Source organism: Lepisosteus platostomus, chromosome 4, assembly GCF_059453375.1.
Source record: "Lepisosteus platostomus isolate fLepPlt1 chromosome 4, fLepPlt1.hap1, whole genome shotgun sequence".
NCBI classification, from domain to species: Eukaryota; Metazoa; Chordata; class Actinopteri; order Semionotiformes; family Lepisosteidae; genus Lepisosteus; species Lepisosteus platostomus.
In genome coordinates this window covers 41,568,654-41,588,515 of record NC_142614.1, presented here as the reverse complement: position 1 = coordinate 41,588,515, position 19,862 = coordinate 41,568,654, and the positions used below count along the sequence as shown (strand labels likewise).

The 19,862-nt window shown below is 36.9% G+C and overlaps 1 protein-coding gene across 1 annotated transcript in view; it reads right to left on the bottom strand.

Annotated features, from left to right (window-relative positions):
- arl15a (ARF like GTPase 15a) overlaps window positions 1-18,783 on the bottom strand; it is a 228,333-nt gene extending 209,550 nt beyond the window's left edge. The window contains exon 1 of the mRNA XM_088629510.1: window positions 18,440-18,783. Within this exon, the coding sequence (XP_088485636.1) occupies window positions 18,440-18,451 (12 nt within the window). The 5' untranslated portion in view covers window positions 18,452-18,783. The remainder of the gene's footprint in view (window positions 1-18,439) is intronic.
- Between the last annotated feature and the right edge of the window lie 1,079 nt (window positions 18,784-19,862).

The window sequence follows — 19,862 nt, the reverse complement described above, 5'->3', positions numbered from 1 at the left end:
AGTGTGGCTTCATTCCATAGGCATAGTACCTGCTATAACAGCAATTCCAATATACATAAGTACACGTTGTAGTATACTTTTACACTTTTTTTATTCCTGAACCCAGAAGAGTATTATTTCTCTTCCAAGCACGTCTAGTGTCGTAGCCTTAATTGCCATGTGCATGGCTACAAGCCAGTGATCTCCCAGCTGTTTCTGTCAGGAGATACCCAGCTTCCCAAGACAGTCAAAACAAGCAGGCAGTTTTAAGGTGGGCCAGCTCTTGCTAAATAGAAACATGAGAAAAAGAAGCTGATGCCATTAGCCAGCTCTGTATGATCCACTGTTGTACTAAGGATGTACTTGGCACCTCAAGCCTCCATTGTTTTGCTCTATGGGATAAATATTGTTCTCTTGTTCAACGACACATTTATAAGCAAAATCCTTTAGGTCTGAAGAATTGTTTTAACATTGTTAACATTTCATTGTGTTTAACATTGGTATTTAAATGAAACCTCATAGAATTTATATTGATATCTAGATCTAATACCCCCGCCTAAGAAAAACACAGTGACATGCCTTAATGACTATCACCCGGTGGCACTAACTCCTGTTATCATGAAGTGCTTCCAGAGGCTGGTCATGGGGCACATTAAGGACACCATTCCAGACACACTGGACCCTTACCAATTCGCCTACCGGCCCAACAGATCCACAGATGACACAATCTCCATTGCCATACACACTGCCCTATCCCATCTGGATAAAAAGAACACATAAGCAAGACTACTATTCATCAACTTAAGCTCAGCTTTTAACACCATCATTACAGATAAATTAGTCAAGAGACCCAGTGCACTGAGTCTTGACACCACCCTCTGCAACTGGATTCTGGACAGGCAGACCCCTGGCTGTCAGGCTTGGAAACCACACCTCCGGCACACCAACTCTGAAAACTGGGGTCCCCCAGGGTTGTGTGGTTAGTTCAGTGCTTTACTCCCTCTACACCCACGACTGTAATGCCAAACTTAACACCAACTCCATCATCATCAAGTTTGCCGATAACACCACAGTTGTAGGTCTGATCGAAGACAATGATGAGAGGGCCTACAGGGAGGAGGTCAATCTCCTTACAACATGGTGTGAAGACAACAACCTCACCCTCAACATCAGCAAAACCAAGGAGCTGATCGTTGATTTCAGAAAACTGCATAACGGTCATGGCCCTATCCACCTCAACAGGAATGAAGTGGAAAGGGTCAGTAACTTCAAATTCCTTGGTGTCCATATCACCGAGGACCTCACATGGTCTCTCAACACCACCTCTCTGATTAAGAAAGTGCAACAGCACCTATACTTCCTAAGACAGCTGAAGAAGGCTACGATTTCATTCTCTTGATGTATGATTTTGTACAACTGATGTTGTTTTGCACGTTACCTGTTACCTGTTGTTGTTTTTGCACATTGCCCATTGTCTCTGTCTTTCTTTTCTTATACAATTGTATTGTTGTTTTTTTGTACTACTTACCGTCTGAGAGCTAGCTAAATAGCATTTCATTATACCATACCTGTGTATGAGTATAATGACAATAAACTTGAACTTGAACTTAGTACATTTTCAAAAAGCTAAATGTACAGTCAGATAAATGAGTTGTGCTTAGAAATGTGCAAATAAAACTCTCCAAAACCAGGAGTATCTTCTTAATATTATTACTTTATTTTATACAAATGCAGATGTTAGCTACAGTTTTGTACATTCTGATTTGGATATATTTTATATGTGTGGTCTCACCAATGGAAAGGAACATTTTGAATATTTAACGCTCTAATATTTGGAATGGCAAAAACAACACAGGGATATTTTTAACACATTTCACCCTCCAGTAACCAAGACAAACATTTACCTTCACATCTTGGCTACAGCATCCAATAGCTTCAAGTGTTCTGCAACAGTGCTTGAAATCATCATAATGGTACAATGAGTTCTGAGCTTAATTTAGACCTTATAGCCCATACTGAGTGGATCATATCCTGAAAATCCCTGTTTTCTCTCAGATATTGAAAAGCAATCCCCCATGTTGGTACCAATGAAAAGTTTAACTTTTCTAAAAATGCATTTCTCGTGGGGCACTTGAAAAGACTTTATGGTTACTCCCTTGTACTCCCACAAATCCCATATTACACATTTCCCCTACTTTTACTGTACACTTGCAAAATCTGATATCTTATCTATTTTCATTTTTTTTTTGCGGGATCTGTCAAAGAAAACAAACACTCATCCAGCCATTTCACAGCCATTCAAAAACAACAACAAAAAAGATTTGTAGAGAATGCAGTATCCTACTTAGTACAGCCACTTAATTTTGCTGAGCAGATGGCTAATGATCACATCCTCTTCAAATCCCATTGAACATTTCACAAAGCAGATCTCAGTGCTGTGTCAAAGGTTTGTTACAGCACCTTGCCTTTCTTTCTTTCCATCTTTCATATTTCACTAATCAAAAACTTGCCGTTTACTTTAAAATTGTATGTTTTTTATTTTAATTTCAAAAGACCATGAGTTACATGTTACACCTTCCACCTACACCTACAAGTCAATAAGATACCAAAAAAGCTATTACAGTCAACTCAACTGGTAATAAGTTTAGGATATCTGAATATTTTTTTGAATATTATTTGTTGTCAGACCATAGTAACTAGTCATGAGATTTACTGTGAAACTGTCCAATAGTTGCTTAACTGTCTTGTTTTCGTGTATTCAATCCCCTTTATCTTCTATTAAATATTATGCATCTAGAAGGGTCTCCACAAGCTTCTCGAAATTATATTTTATCTGCCCATGAACTCCAGTAAAATGGTATATTGCAAGAACTAAAATAATAAAAATAAATATTCACAAACAGCCATTGCTATCATGAAGGTATCAAAATTAGTATGTGACACACTTCTACCACACAACTTATGCTTGATTTTATCAGACAATTTGTGTTGCAGCTTCATTTTGTCAGGTGGATATTTTTATATCGTTAAAGATTTTTTATATCAATAAAGATTTTGCAAAAGTAGAAAAATGACACTTCATACCATCAAAATAAGATACACATTTGGACTAAAATCTGTGACATTTCTATTCACAGTACTTGCAATAGTAAGCTATGGAAAGTCTGTTAAGATGCCTTGAAACCATGCTATTAATACTAATTTCTATCATTAACTATTAAATAAAGTCCTGCATTCCCATTTACTTTGAAATTTTCAAAAGGGTTTAAAAAGAATTTCATGTTACTTTCTTATTCTTGTGCTAAGCAAGTGTGTTAGAACATTTTGTAGGGTTACTGCAAATTTCCAGCTCAACTGAAATAATCTATTTGTAGCTAGAAAAGACTTTCCTGAGAAAAAGCACATTTGATAATGTCTATTTTGTATTTTAATTTCTGATTAAATTTCAACCAATGGCTACATTTCCTTGCATAACTTAAATGTGCCTTATAATATTAATGTTGTATTATAAATTACAAAGCTATTGCCATTTAGACAGCTGTAAAGGTTAGAGATTTCAGATTTCATGATTTCAGGCCATTTTGTCTTCAGTCAAATATAAAGCACTTGTAAAAAATGGGAATAATTTAAATAAAAAATATACTGGGCAACATAATCGTATAGTCTAAATTACTTACCTCAGGTTTATACAAAAAATGACATCTGTTGTTCTCAATCCTGATTCAGACACTTGTTAAAATGCCTCATCTAACTCTGTTGTCTAGGTCACTCTGGGACAGATGTTGATTCTGAAACCTAGCCAAAAAATAATGTCAATTTCATAAGTCTCAATGCTTAAGTATCAGCAGATCACAGTGTAATGTGGAGTGATGCTTTTAAAGACTCAAAAATCTCAAGGAGCTGGAAAAACAAGTTTTGCTCAAGAGATTGTAGATCCTAAGATGACGACCCACTAGATTTCAAGAATTTTTTCGCAATCAAAAATTGAATTTCTGCTGCTTTAATTAAGCTATTTGTTTTGAAATTCCATTAGTTTTGCCAGGTTTATGGTTCATATTCTCTATTTGTTTCTCCTCTTGGTAATGAATATCAAGTTAATTCAAAGGATATTACCAGCTTTTATTTACTGTAAGTTCATGTTCAGTTCCAGTTGTGTTGTCAAACAAAAAGACAAAAACTTTGCAAAAAAAGTGGTAACATTTCGGTAACCGTGTACTATTTCTTAATGTATTTAAGTTGTTCCATATTTCCAGAAAAGGTGTATACAGATATACAAATATAACAAGTCTCAGTTATGACTTTTTACTACTCTTTATTACTCTTACACAAGTGCACTCTGTATAAACCATAATACATAGAGTTCTCGTGTATGCACAGCATTCACTGAATATTAATGAGTCCCAGAAAAGCCCACATGTGTAATTTCTGAAGTAAAAAAAGCACAGGTTATATTTCACTGAGCAAATGGTCTACCCTTGCCCTACAGTAATTATAGCAGGAATTTGCTGCACACAGCAGGAAAGGTGGAAAATGACATATTCAATAGTGTAACTTAAATGAGGTTGAGCCTGCTGTGTGTCTCAATTAATACAAAACGTTCGCTGTTTTTCACAACATGAGGTTAGTTTTCCATTAATAAACTGGCTGTTTTATTTCTGATTCCAAGCAGCTCTGAAGCTGACACCAGAAAAATATATATTACTTAAATCACTCTTTAAGAGTAAATCTACAAATCCTTGCAATTTCTAGTACTGTGACATTATAATGTCATACTGTAGTTGCTGCCTATCAAATTCCTGCCACTGTTTACACAAATGTTTCATGTCACACTCCACTTCCCTGTCACAGTCACTGTCAAAGAATCCCTGCTTTTATCAAATTCATTAAAACTTTTAAGCCATGAGGGAACGCTAGATACTTGTATTTAACCATGCTAGTAAAATCAGATGTGCAATATATCTGACGCAAAACACAAAGCACAGTGCATGGACGGAAAACAGAATCTTTTCACAAAACCAATCTGGTCATTTTCATATAGAATCCTGTGGGCGACTTTGACTTTTCATGAACGTATATTTCTGTGAAAAACAGCACATCCTTTCTCACCCAGAAAGTCTAGAGGCAAATCTCTTCAATCTGACAAAGTGTGAAAAAATGTACATCCAAACCAAAATCATTTTAAAGTGTTCATTTTACACACAAAATGAATGATGGGAGGTTAGTAATATCTACGTCTATGTGTTCAACACTAGCATACAGAGATAAAATATTCCCTTTTAAGTAGACAAAAAGTAAGGTATCAAGCTCATTAAATATTTTTTCTTCCTTTCTAATGGATAATAAATAAATACCCTAAATAGCAAATAGGAATCCTGTATCTACATAGTTTATGTCATTATTGTTCTTATCATCCTCTATAATTTTAAATTGAGAAAATACATTCAAACTGTTATTCTTTAGCAGTCATCCAACATGGTCTACATTTTGGCTATAATTGTTTTGGTTATATGCCATCTACATGCTTCAGATATTTGTAAGGCTCAAATGTGGCAAACACATATTTGAAGTTTTAATTGGCTATTGCGTTTTTCTTAATGCAGCTGCAATTTCTCTGCTGAAGCCTGTTGCAGATTACTATAAATTGTACACTGGCATTTTGGAAGGCCTCTTACCAGTAAACTATGATCCCTATAAACATAAAAAGCTAATAATACATTTGCCATTTTAAAGCATTTGTCATTGGATAAGGTTGTATTTAGATGGCTAGCAAACTCTGGAGACTTTATTGGCAATTCATTGCACTATATTATATAAAAAGGACTTAGGGAACTGTAATTAATTAACATCAATTCTTTTCCAATATTCTCTGGAAATGTCAGTTTTCTTCATATGCTTCCAATAGTAAAAAAATGTTTAACTAATGAATTTAAGTGATCGTAGCCAGCAATTACTAATCTAGCAAGGCTTGATGGATTATGTTTGTTAATCAAAGGCCCCAACCTAGGAGATCACGAGACTCAACACCATAACGAGATCGTCCCATCACACAGGAGTGTCTAGTCTCTAAAAAACGTTGCTTTCTTCCAAGATGATAATGTTAATGAAGCCATGGTTGTCCTATTTGCCACTGAAAATTTGGGGAGTGACCTTGGTACAACATGTAGCATCTAGCCGTCAAATACCTGTGAACAGACATATATTTCTCCAGTTACTATGAGAGTAATGGGACAGAATTACACAGGACAGCATCTGTAAACTGGTGTAAAACTTGTCACAGATATACAGTTTCTACTGCTTCCAACAGTTGTCACACATATTACTAGCTTGTGACACAAACAGTGGATCCCCTACTGATGACAAATGCTAATCAGTATAAGGTCTTTACCGATGTCATGTCTGTTTAATAAAACTACACCTCTTACAAAAGATTGACACTTTCCCGATTATGTTGTAGTTTGCAGTATTAACTGATTTATTTATATTCAGGATATACCGAAATGCAAAAAGTGAAATATTTGCAAACATGGAACAAAGCAGATATATTATTGTTAAGAACACGGTACAGTGTGTTAAAAACCAAACATTCATTTTGTATATGAATTAAACACAGACCAACATTTAAATGACTATTAAAATAACACCCTGACCCCAATTACAATATTTTTCAATACAACCATATGCAGCGGGAATGACCTTATTCAACAGCAGGAAGTCAATCAGTATGTGATTTCAAAAAATCACTTCCAGGCCAAAAATAATTGCACTAGTAATTAGAACCTCGTTATTTAACAACTAAGTATTAAAGAGAGGAAATCTAGTAGAAATCCTTATTGAAGAACGCTCAGATTTAGAGACCTTACATTGCAGTTTTGGTTGATAGAGAAGACAGCCATGATCAATACAGAGTCCTCAGGTAAACACTGAAGTCAATGGAACAAGACAGCAGTACTATCACATTCAGTGGCATTATTATTGACCAAACTGCGACTAGAATCCCTGCACTGCCTGTGCAGAATTTCCATAATAAGGCAATTAGTGCACTCTGTGTGATAAAGGATGTGATGTTACCACCTGGCAAGCCAAAGCTCACTGCCCTTGGTCTTCTCAGAATTTACACAAGATGTAAACACCTCCTGGGGCTGTTCGGACTTGCTCATGCCAATTCTCCCAGCTGCCTTCCTCCAATTAACAGGTGCTAGATCTATCAAACCCAGGATATTTAAACCCTGCTCTGCCACTAAGCCGGTGCTCTGACTTTGAGATATCTTCCAACCTTGATAGCATTACTAACCTGTGTCTCAGAAGGACACGCGGCCTGAATTCTGCCCGAGAGATTCTACGCCTGCCTCAAATACGTTCTGCCTGTCTGTATCCCGTTGCTTTCAACCAAGCACTGGACCCGTGGCACTTTTCTGCACCTTCTGCCTGCAGCCTGCAAGGTGGGGCAGCCGCCCTGCCTCTATCAGCCTTGATAGCTCCTAGTTAGGTCAGTCTCCAGGCCTGCATTGTACCCAAGCCACTGGATTCTCAGCCCATCAGTGAGGCGCAACCTTCCTCATCAGCACACTGGGTCATAACATGTGAGGCTTAATTTCTCAACAGAATAAAGAATATTAAACTACAAAGAAACTTACAAAATTATAATAAAACCTTCACCAAACAATATGGCAAACAATCATCTAGAACAGACCCAAATGTTCTGACGTTTTTGCCGATGGTTTTGTAGTACATGTGAAACATTTACTCTGCCTTGCACCAATTTTTGATGGTGAAAATAATTGTCAAAAACTGGTTTATCACAACAATTAATGAACATTTTTAGGAAAGCCCTTTTAACATTGTATGATTTAGAGGTCGCTGGTGACCCAACGAAGGTCATTCTTCCAGCAGTTAATGGTATAAATAAGATATAAATATACAGTACAAATCCCGTTAAAGGGGAACTGCAGCACTATTAAATATTCCAAGGTTAGAAAGAATCAGCATTGATGAGCGCATTTCAAAACCGCAATGAAAGTAAAATGTAGACAGTAACATGGAAAACCTCTACATCAGTAAAACCTACAACTAACCTCACAAAACAAATTACATTTCCACGTATGTGCAGTGCCATGTCCTGCGATTCAGAAAGAGGCAAAAAACGACTGGTGACATGATGTGGCTCTGTTACAATGTAAAGAAGCATATGAATACTTTTAATCAAATAGAAATATTGCCCTTGAACTTGAGACAGTTTTGCCAACAACTAGTACAGTACGTACTTGTTAACTCTGCATGCAGATCACATTGGAACATTTCTGTGGTGAGATGTCTGCTGCACAACCTGTACGTTTTAACTCGTACATCACATTACATTAGTCATTACAGTGACTAGAGAGCAGGAAGGGCCGCTTCACAGTTCTCACAAGCTCTCGCTCTCGCCCTTGGCGAGACCAGTGTGTTGTGACAACATGGCAACTATTCAATACTTTCACAAAGTTCACAATTTTGAGCTTAATTCAGAATTTGTGAAATTTGGTGATACAATCACTTAATTTATTTTGTTACTGAGATTTAATAACCTTTCTGAGAAATTGGGACTGCAGTTCCGCTTTAAAGATTAAAGAATTCCATGCACAATATTTAATACTAAGAGCATCTTATTCAATGCAAAAGGACTTTTTGTGTTCATTTTAAGTACTGATAGAAGAACATCAGGGCATCTAAATGAACAATACTCTCATTTCCACATCACTCACAAGCAACTTTGCCAACATACAGTACTGTCCCTAAAAGGCTGCATTTGAACTAAAGGAAGTGTGGCCTAAATAATGACCTACTAAAGACTCCCTTAAGACAGCTTTGTCTCCAGTACTTAAACCTATGAGCTTCTGCACAGAGTGTGAACACAAAAATGAGTTTCACACCAGTTATGGCCAGGATTCTTTTACTGAGAAAAATAATTTCTGCCCTATTATGCATTGAGATATTGTTCTAATAACATTACAACCCAGAGCTTGGAACCGGAAATCTGGTTCTTAAGGCCATTTAATTAACATGTATTAAAACAATGACATTCTTCTTTCCTAAAGGACACTACTTCATCAATCAGATCCTTGTTTTTTTTATTTTTTTTATTTCTAAAATGTCAGCCTTAGAGTTGGCTTAGCTACTTATTTTAAGATACAAGACTCTACAGACTCAGGTGCAGGCTAACTGCGCTCAATATACAGTTTAAATATACTTTTACAATTGCTTCTACTACACAGTAGGTAGGTATATTTTATAATTGTATCTTTTATACAATGTTAGAAAATTTGATTTTTTTTTCATTATTCAAGTAGGTACAGTGGCTGTGTCAGCATGCGTAGGCTGCAAACAAAAGGTTTATTCCATGCTGAAAAGAGAAGACAAGAAACACAGTGTTTTCGACTGTAGAACCTTCTTCAGCTTTCTTCACCTGAAGAAGGCTCCACAGCCAAACATTGTGCTTCTTTTCTTCTCTTTTCGGCATGGAATAAACCTTTGTTTGTTCCTTTTTTTCATTATTGCCTGACAGGACATGAACTGAAGTAATCTGACTACAAACACCAGAAATCTAAAATGATCGAATCATTAATTTAAATAATGACATATTAATAAAAATAATAACTGGTTGTCCATCACCATAAGCAGCTTAAAAACAGAAACTCATTTAATCAGCAACAAGAGTGAAAAGTAATATGCAAATTTCAATAATACTAACACTGTAAATATAGTGTTAATACAGCAGTTCCATTCCACCTATAGCTGCAATACTAAAAGAAAATATTCCCACTGCAATTGAAGGTGCAAGCAATGACTCTTTCCACACCAATGGCAATTTCCTATTCCCTATATATTAATAAAACCTTTGCTCTAAAATGCTTTAAGCAGACAGTGAAATTCCACATAAAATGGGAAGACCTCTGGCCTTTGAATTGTTGTAATCTACTGCATAAAAAAAAGACACTTCAGGCCCAAATTTCCAACACAAATGGAAAAAAAAGATAAGTATCCCGACTAATTAGCCAAGCCCTAGAGTATAAAACACAGAGATAATTAAGGAAACCCCATTCCCTGAAACAACAAGATCTGTGTGACATAACCATTGAATGACACACATCCCAGGTGTGGGGACAGATATTCCATTACTTTTTCCTAAAACCAGCAATAAAATGAGCTACAAAAATAACAAACATTATATAGGACATAAAGATTAAAGATGTTTGTATTTGCTTGAAAATGTGAATGAATGCCAAACACCAAAGTTTTAACTGCCTTCTTAAAAAACAGCTTGATGAGATCCTTTGATCAAATACTGTAGCTACAGTACTACCAAATTAACTAGACAGGCTGAATGCCTTTTTCTTGTATCTACCTTTTCTTATGTTCTTTACTTACACTTTATCAATAGCATGACCAAATTGGACAAGAGACAACTGTATTCTACTAGTTACTGTATTTTCAAAATACACTTTTCCTTAAAAGCTGATGATGGGCAATAATGATCATTCTATAATTTACTGACTATAAAAGGTAATCTAAAATTGTATCTAAAACAGACCACAATAACTTAAGCAACAGAAAAAGAAAGGAAGCTTTGCAATATATTTTAGTGTTAACTGTTAAATCAGAAGGGCAGCCCATTGCTGTCTTGCAGTATTGGGGCCCTGGGGTGTTATCTATGTGGAGGTTGTATATTCTTCCTGTGTTCCTTCCAAAGTCTAAACACATACTAGTAGGTTAATTGGCTTCTGTTCTGGGAAAATTGGCCCTGGTGTGAGTGCTTGTTTGTGTCTGTTATTGCCCTGTGACAGACTGGCATCCTGTCCAAGGTGTATGCTGCCTTGTGCCCGTTGCTTGCTGGGATAGGGCCAGCTCCCTGGCAACTATGCATTGAATAAGTGGCTAGAAATTGTATTAAAAAATGTAGAAAATAAAGAATCGTGGAGTATGATTAGTTATGTGTGAGAATCTTCCTTGAAATAATTAAAGAACCCAAAGTTACAGGACTTAATTTGTCAGAAATACAGTTCAGTTTATTCAACATCTGTATTACACGTACCACTGCTTTGCATTTATTCATTCAGTTTATATCTTCTGATGAGGCTCTTAGAGTGCACAGAAGTATAGCAGAGGTAAGTTTCTAAACTGTATGACTACATGCTTCATCAAATATCAAGAGCTAAGATAAAAGCAATTTGCAACTGAAACTCAATGTTGTTATTAAAATTGATAATATTCATATTTGCTGAAGAAATAACCACTGAGAACTTCAAATTTTCAAAGAAATTCACCAAGATTCGGGTTAAATATTTTATTTTTCACAAAGGCCAAATCATCTCCCAAAATTAGAAATTACTGTTTTCTGGTCTTCTTCTCTTCTCCCTGTTCTATGTTTTAGGTCTATTAATTTAAGATATTATATATAGATTATATCATATAAGTTATAACATTTTCATTTTGACTATCGTCATCTACTGTTAAGTGGACATGATTGTCCCTCATTAGTACAGGTCTTCAGGTAATTTTTTATAAATATCACAATATTATTTCATGTTTAAGACAAAAAAATTCTTGAGAAGGGTTTCTTTGGAGCTGCTTGATTTCAGACAGAAAATACATTTTCCTTCATATTTCAGTGGGAATCAATAACAGTAAAAAGAGCAGCCCTCCTGATTCCGAATGGCTCAAGGTTGAGCTCTATGATTCAGGTACTGTGTGTTTAAACCTGGGTTAAAATGAGGTTTCCCAAGCAGTGGCTAACTGGCTAAGCCTGGTTTAGGGTAGGGTATGATAAGCCAGCTGGGACTCTCTGGGCTCTCAGAGACCACTGTGGACACTGGGTTGCTTGCAGGCATGCAGTGCATTTGCTGAGGGGCTCACCTCTCCTCTGAAGGGAACTGAAAATACTGTACAAGGGTGTGTCGCCTGTGCTGTATTAACAGTCGATTGACTTGACTGTTAATACATCACAAGTGGCCAGGTCAGAGGAGTCTGCCTATACTTCCTTATTCTCTCTCGTGTGTGGTAAGCAAAGATCGTAGCTGCAACCCAAGACATGAAACAAACACAAACATCAATTCCAAATCAGGTAAGTATAACAATAGGTAATTGGTGATTCTAAAATGGATATAAAAAGAATAAATCTCCATAACGGGCGTTACGGAAACCAGGTACCTAAAGCATTTTTTATATAAACTGCCTTATGGGGTTGGCATCCATCAATAATTACTGAGCTTGGCTGTTTCACTGGGAAACAATCACTGAATTTCACATTGGGCTATATTCTAAAGTATACACTTGCACAGCCCCCCCAGTAGCACTTTTTTACATAGAACATAAAGCTATGTCTTGCTATGTCAAATGTCTTGCTACAGCACAAAATAACATGCTGCATGTTTGGTCTTCATAATTTACCACTACATACTCATATTGCGGCTGTAAATGATATTTTCCAGGTTTTTAAAGGATATACATGGTTTAATACTGCCTGGCTAAGTTGGCATGCACTCATAATATTCACATCCATTTTAAGACCCACACAACTGTAAAACACTCTCTGAAGGTCAAGTCTACTATCCTGTAAAAATTAAATTTGATACAAAGAAAACTCATCACAAAATCCTGTGTTTCTGCCAAAAGGGTTGTGCACATCTATCATATAGCTCTACTGGTGATAATTGAGACAGTGAACAGAAACATTCTAAAGCCACTGAAGATAAAAGGTTTACTCATTCTAATAAATGTAACACAATGTCACGCTGAAAACAAAATTCTACGGATCCTCCTAAATTATAAATATAAAAGGGAATGTAGCTGATTGTGTAAGTATTCATTCATCTAGAGACAATATTTAGTAGAGGCACCTTTGGCACAAATTACAGCGAGGAGTCTTCTTGGATAAGACTGGACCAGCTTTGCATATCTAGACACTGCGATTTCTGCCCATGCTTCTTTTCAAAATTGCTCACACTCCCTCAACTTGGATGGGGACCATTGGTGAACAGCAATTTTCAACTCCTGCCACAGATTCTCAATGGGATTGAGGTCCGGGCCTTGACTAGGCCACCCCAGAACACTGACTTATTTGTTGATGTAGGGTGTTAAGCTTGCACCAATCAGAGCACTTAGCATTGTGGCCAAAAAGGTCCATTTTGGTCCACTTAGCCTCTGAGTCTCCCACATGCCTCCTGTCAAACTGTAGTTGAGATTGGATGTGAGTTTGTTTAAGCAATGGCTTTCATTTTGCTAGTCTCCCATGAAGCCCAGATTTAATAATTAATAATAATTGCTTACACTTATATAGCGCTTTTCTGGACACTCCACTCAAAGCGCTTTACACACCACCAGTGTGCAGCATCCACCTGGATGATGCAACGGCAGCTATAGTGCGCCAGAACGCTCACCACAAATCAGCTATCAGTGGGGAGGAGAGCAGAGTAATGAAGCCAATTCATAGGGGGGGATTATTAGGCCATGATTGGTAAGGGCCAATGGGAAATTTGGCCAGGATGCAGGGGTTACACCCCTACTCTTTTCGAGAAACACCCTGGGATTTTTTATGACCACAGAGAGTCAGGACCTGAGTTTTATGTCTCATCCAAAGGACGGCACCTGTTTACAGTATAGTGTCCCCGTCACTATACTGGGGCATTAGGACCCACATGGACCGCAGGGTGAGCGCCCCCTGCTGGCCCCACTAACACCTCTTCCAGCAGCAACCTTAGTTTTTCCAGGAGGTCTCCCATCCAGGTACTGACCAGGCTCACACCTGCTTAGCTTCAGAGGGTTGCCAGTTGTGAGTTGCAGGGTGATATGTCTGCTGGCATTTGTGAAGCAATTGTTGTTGTATGCACAGTTTCTCCCATTTTATCCGTGGAAGAAAAAAACTCGGTAGCCTCCCTGACTAATGCTCCTCTTGCACCTTAATTACACACACATGGACTCCATTCAACTAACTATGTGACTTCTAAAGACAACTGGTTGCCTTTTTAGGTATGCCATAGGAAAGGGGGTGAATACGTATGCAATAAGTTATTTTCGTTTTATATTTATAAATAAATTAGGTGGATCTGTAGAAGACAGCACAGTGGAGCAGTGGTCAGCATTGCTGCCTCGCAGTGCTGGGGTCCTGGGTTCATTTCTAGACATCAGGTGCTATCTGCATGCTGTATGTGTGTTCCCTCCGTCCTTGCGCGGGTTTCCTCCGTGTTCTCTGCAGGCATACCGGTAGATTAACTGGCTTCTAGGAAAATGTACCCTGAGGTCTGTGTCTATGTGTGCTTGCTGAGATTGGCTCCAGCTCCCTCATGAGCCTGAATTGGATGAAGCAGTTAGAAAAAAGATGCATGGATCTGTAGAAGTCTGTTTTCACTTTGACATTATATACAGTTTTGTGTTGACAAATGGCAAAAATCCCAAACAAACACATTATGATTCCATACAGTAACAAAAACTGTGAAAAAGTCCAAGGGGTAGAATAATTTTGACTAAGCTAGGTATGTTAAAACTACACACTAAATAAAAAAATATAATTGGTAACTTTTTAATTTGCTTTGCTTACCTCAGGCTCATAATACTTGTTATCATTAGCCAACAAGTTTTTATTACCATTTCCAACAGTGAAAAGGACAACCTTGCTGAAAAGCTTATCAAGGGAAACTTTGTGTCGTAGTTATCTATTAAAAAGCTTCGAATTCAGCACTATAAACCCCTACCCAAAGAACTTTAATAGACACTGCCCAAGTCAGAGCAACCTGTCCTTCTGCTTAGCAAAAACTGCTCTTCACAGCTTCGCCATGGCACCATCTTCAGGGTAACACAATTATTGCCAAGGTAAGTCACGTCCACCTGATAGATTTAGAGTCATGTTTTGAACAATGCTGTTATATATTAAATCTATTCCACTGACAGTCTTGTCACTGTTATATATACAGTACTAACTCCTACAGTCCATTGCAAGAGAAGAGAAAAGTATAGTGGTGTTTTGCCCCCTAGTTCAATAGAAGCATTTACTTCTTGTCCTATACCCAACTAAAGATCATTTTCATGCAGAATATATTTTCAGTTCATTGGTCTAAGATTTATAGCACTTTCCAAATCTTTCATTTTGTCAGCTGTTACCTTCTTGTACCTATTCTGACTTTGTCCCTCAACATCTGAAGCATGCAGTATTTTTTTTTCTCTAAACTACAACCATCAGATATTATGCATTGTCAAGAGATTCTGCCTGGAAGAAAGGCTGACTGATCCATAGTAAAACTAATATAATCCTACCCTAATCATTCACCCTATTATTTAGATTAAATCTTTGTTAGTAGTGGTAAAATGCTGCTGACTGGGACTCCATTCACTTTTCAGCTCAAGAACAGCTGCTTGTAATTGTACTGATTGCACTTCATAGATAATCTTAGTGGACCATGCATATGTTCAGTCCATTTAATTAAGATGCAAAGCAAGATATTTTTCAGTCAAAAGCAAAGGCTGTACAGATTACTACTTCAATTCAAAATTTGCTCTGTTTTTAAGAAAAAATAAGGATTGCAAGTATCAAATCACACAAGATCATACATTCTCAATTTAATTGCTTAGAAACCTTATATCCACCACTTCAAATAATTAGTTCTCAAAGCTTGAAATATCCCTCAGGAAATGGCATTTTAAACATTGTCCAGAACAAAAGTAGGTCTTAATGGGACAGATTAAATCACAAAGCATATTCTTCCCTGTATTTCATAAATGACAAACTGGAAAAAGAGTGTATGTTCTTGGCCACTCAGGGCTGAAATCTGAAGAAGATATGAATGACATTTCATTTCAATACACAGAAAAGATGCAGGGACAGGTGAGACAATCTCAAAACATGGTGGTAAAATCAAACCAATATGTTAAAATCAAACCAACAAAAGATGGCGCAGGCCTATGCTTCATGAAGACTAAAACAATAATGATATTTACAAAGAAGATACGAATATATTCTGGGACAACAAGACTGCTTCAGCAATTTTGGGGGTCACACATTACACACACTTAATTAATAATATGAGATACAATTAACAAACTTAAACGTAAACAAACATAAAACATACTGTATGTATAATGCATTTAAATGTGTTCTGACAATTTGACAACACCTACAGGAGACTAAACAGAGAATTCCTCTGGCATCTAATACATCCTGCAATAAACAGCATAGAGTACAGCTCTCCATCTTAGTAGTTTCTCTTCATAGGCTTTTTCTGATGCATTTAAGGGTTAACTTTAAAATTCTAATTTTGATGTGCAAATCAATTTACAGTATTATGCTCAGTTCCTTGAAGGAACTCCTCTACCTGCACATACCTACTTGTACTTCAGTTTGTGTATTACTCAATAAGGAAATGAAAACAAAAGGGGAAGATCACTGCTACAATCGCCTAAATGTTGCAATGCTATTACTTATCAGGCTTAGTATATATCTTTTCTTGAAGGAAAAATTTTAAAAATAAGACTTTTGCAACCTACTTCATACTTCATTTTTTTTAATGTAGCCTAAGCTATAAACTGAATAAGGGTATGATTTGTCATGTTGACAAAAACAGCGTTACCTCCAATGAATTCAAATCACAGCCATTCAGGGTCCCTCCGGACACCTATACTTCACAGATAGGTCAAGAATCCCAACACCCCAAAGGGCTGGGCCTCCTGCCAAAGAAGAACTCATGGATGTCACCTCTGTTAACAGGCTCAGTGGCAAATGAGCCCTGTTATGATTCATTGCACTTATATTGCATTTTTCATCCCAAAGTGCAAATAATCCTAAAAGACAAGACCCACTCATCCACTACTGCAGTGCAGCAGGCATGCACCAGCAGCTCCACGTCAGTATATAACACTATTATATAGACAAAACTATAATGTTTATTGTCATGAATGTCCGTCTTTGCTAACGCTAACCAACACAGTTTTGCCTACTGGAGAAAAGTCTACTTGCATATCAAATATATTGAATGTTCACACAGCACAATCACCAAGAGTGCTAGAAAAAAAAAAGGATGTAAGGATTTACTGCATCATTTGTAATCAGGAGGAAAATCGCTTTTAGGAGACTTTCACGGTGTTGGGTGTGCCCTTCATTACTGTATGTATACCTTTCCCACAAATTGAACGAGAACCTTGCTAGACTAACAGAACAAAGAAAACTTTTTACGGATTTAAAACACGCGCCTTAAGTTTCAGATATCAAGCCAGAGCTTCAAGTATACAAAACTCATGAAGGAAAGGTACATCAAATCAAGACGTTTCCGAAAGCAGTGACCTTCAACTACAAGCTATTCTTGATTTCATTTATCTTCCAACTCACTGCAACACGTAATTAAGAAGTATACATGTGCAGTAAAAGTACACACCTTTAAATGAAGTGTCGATTTAAAAAAAATGTTCAGTTGTGCAAAAGAAAACTTCGATTTAAAACAATGTAAAACATGTCTAAATCATATTAGATGAAAATTGTGCACTAGGGTTCTTGATTGTTTAATTATGAAGTATTTACATTCAAGATATTGTATTTATAACATAAACAACTCGTTTGAATGTTTTAAGAACAAAATAAATGCCGAGATCCATTCAAAACCACACCAAAACGTTTGACAGACAACATCTGCCAAAGAGCATTCATAGAGCGATTCTAAACGATAACAGTGAAGAACAGGATTTAATTGTTATTTTTTACTATTTCACTACACACATATTCTATACTATAAATGCCATTAATAGCTATACTCGAAAAAATCCAATTAAGGTATTGGGAAACCTACTAATGCACCATGCTCTTAGAATGAAGTCATTTTAAGTTACAAAACAACCTTTTGGACCTCATGATTTGCATTATTATTATTCCCCAGTTACGAGTTTTTGCATTCCGTAACACTGTATGTGGTATAAAAACAAAAGAAAAATTTAAAAACTAATCAAGCAACAACACGTAATTTAACATCACAAAGCCGACCACGGCGGGATTTCGTCTGCTTTTTCTGGTAACAGCAGACCGATCAACCGCAAGAACAAACACTTCAGCTATACTGGGTAGTGAAATTCACATTAAAAATCCTTTAACTCTGAGTTCACTACTTTCGTGCCAGGGGTTGCAATTTATACCCAACCATGCATAGCATAAGCTCCTGGATTTCTAAACGAATCACAGGAGTCGTATCTCTCTTCAGATCTCATGACATCAAAATAGCCCAACCATAAGCATACTTAGCATTCCTATAATTTAGCCCTTAATGGATCTGTCAGCCTGATAAGAAACTAAAACAGACCTCTCTACATTATATGAGCTCATTGATTCTTAATTCGCTTGCTCTGAATTCAAACTCGGCAAACCTCTGGTCTACCATGCTGAAACTTATGTACGACTGCAGCAAGACATTTAAGAGGCAGATCAACATATTTATTAAAGTAAAATTAAATATCATACCAGATAATCCATGTACTGGGTTAGTAGACGTAAATCTTCCAATAAGTCAAGACGTTAAGGTAAAGTTGCTTCTTGTGTATTTGATGTATAACAGATGCATTCAAAGTACTGTATATGGCACAGTGCTTTGTATTCCCCGCCTTTCCACGGTAGAAAATAAATTCAGTATAATTCCCTGTGCTATACAGAGATGGGCTGAAAGGTGGCTTTATAATTGAGTTACAGTCTGCGACTCTCGAGGCTAATGTTCTTGCAGAATGAAGCAAGAGCCCCCTTTTTGTCCCACTCCCTACTTTGATCACGAACAAATACACTGTTACAGGAACTGAGTAAGCTCTCTTTTCTTTTGCGTAGGGCAGTCATCTGATCAGACACGTGGTACTATTTTCATTCACCTAAGGGTAACGCCCATAACAGCTGTGAGGCAGTACAGAATTTGACCATTATCATGTGATAGGGGCCTTTTTCAGCGAGACCGTATTTGATACTGTTCAATGTATTTCCTTTCATACTGCTGTGTGTGTTTAACGTTTTGTCGGTAAAGTGGAAGAGGTTTGGAGGATTGATGTGTTTAGAACTGACAGTGCAAAGCTTTCTGGTAGGAAATCTCGTTTCCAAATACCGTCACTGTAAAAAAGATGCAGTAGTCTACAGAGGCCAACACTTCCAAATGCGTTACGGTGGAAATATTCAATATTTTTGAATGTTTAATTTAATATTTTTTAATGTAAGATAAACGCAATACATGTTTAATTGCATTTAAACAACGTCTCACGGTTTATCTTACTGGTATTACAAATATTATCCTGTAAGAAATTAAAAACAGGGTGGATTCTGTTCCTGGCCAAGAGCCTAAAGACCCTCAAGCAAACTGTGAGTCGGTTCTCCGACATAATGTTCTCCACACCATTCAGCCAGTAAGGGTAAGATAAATATGTAGTGGAATACTTTTGCAATAGCCAGAGTTGAAAAGAGCTGTGCATGGCAATCTCCTAATGAATTGGGATGGTCATGCATTGGTATGAAAAGAAAGTCTTAATAGTAGAGAGGCAAAAAGTTAGTCTTTCACTGTGAGTTTATTACTGCAAAAAGAGAAATGCATTCATTTGTGAAGCAAATATACATAAAACATACAAGACACATTACAATAAGAAACAGTAGTTCCTGTGAGAAAAAGATTAACATCCCAAGCAGACTCTTCTGAGATTTGGAAGCAGGAACAGAAGTAAATAATACTGTCTCCTCAAAAGAAGCAATCAAACTAAAGAACAATGAGTACAAAGGCTGACTATATTGTGTCTGAATCTGAACATATTATTGTATATAAATCTTGTACTTATATATTATATTTAAACACCCATTTGGACTTATACCATTTGCTATGCTGACACTGTGTTAGTTCAGGATTTCAGCTTTGGGACAA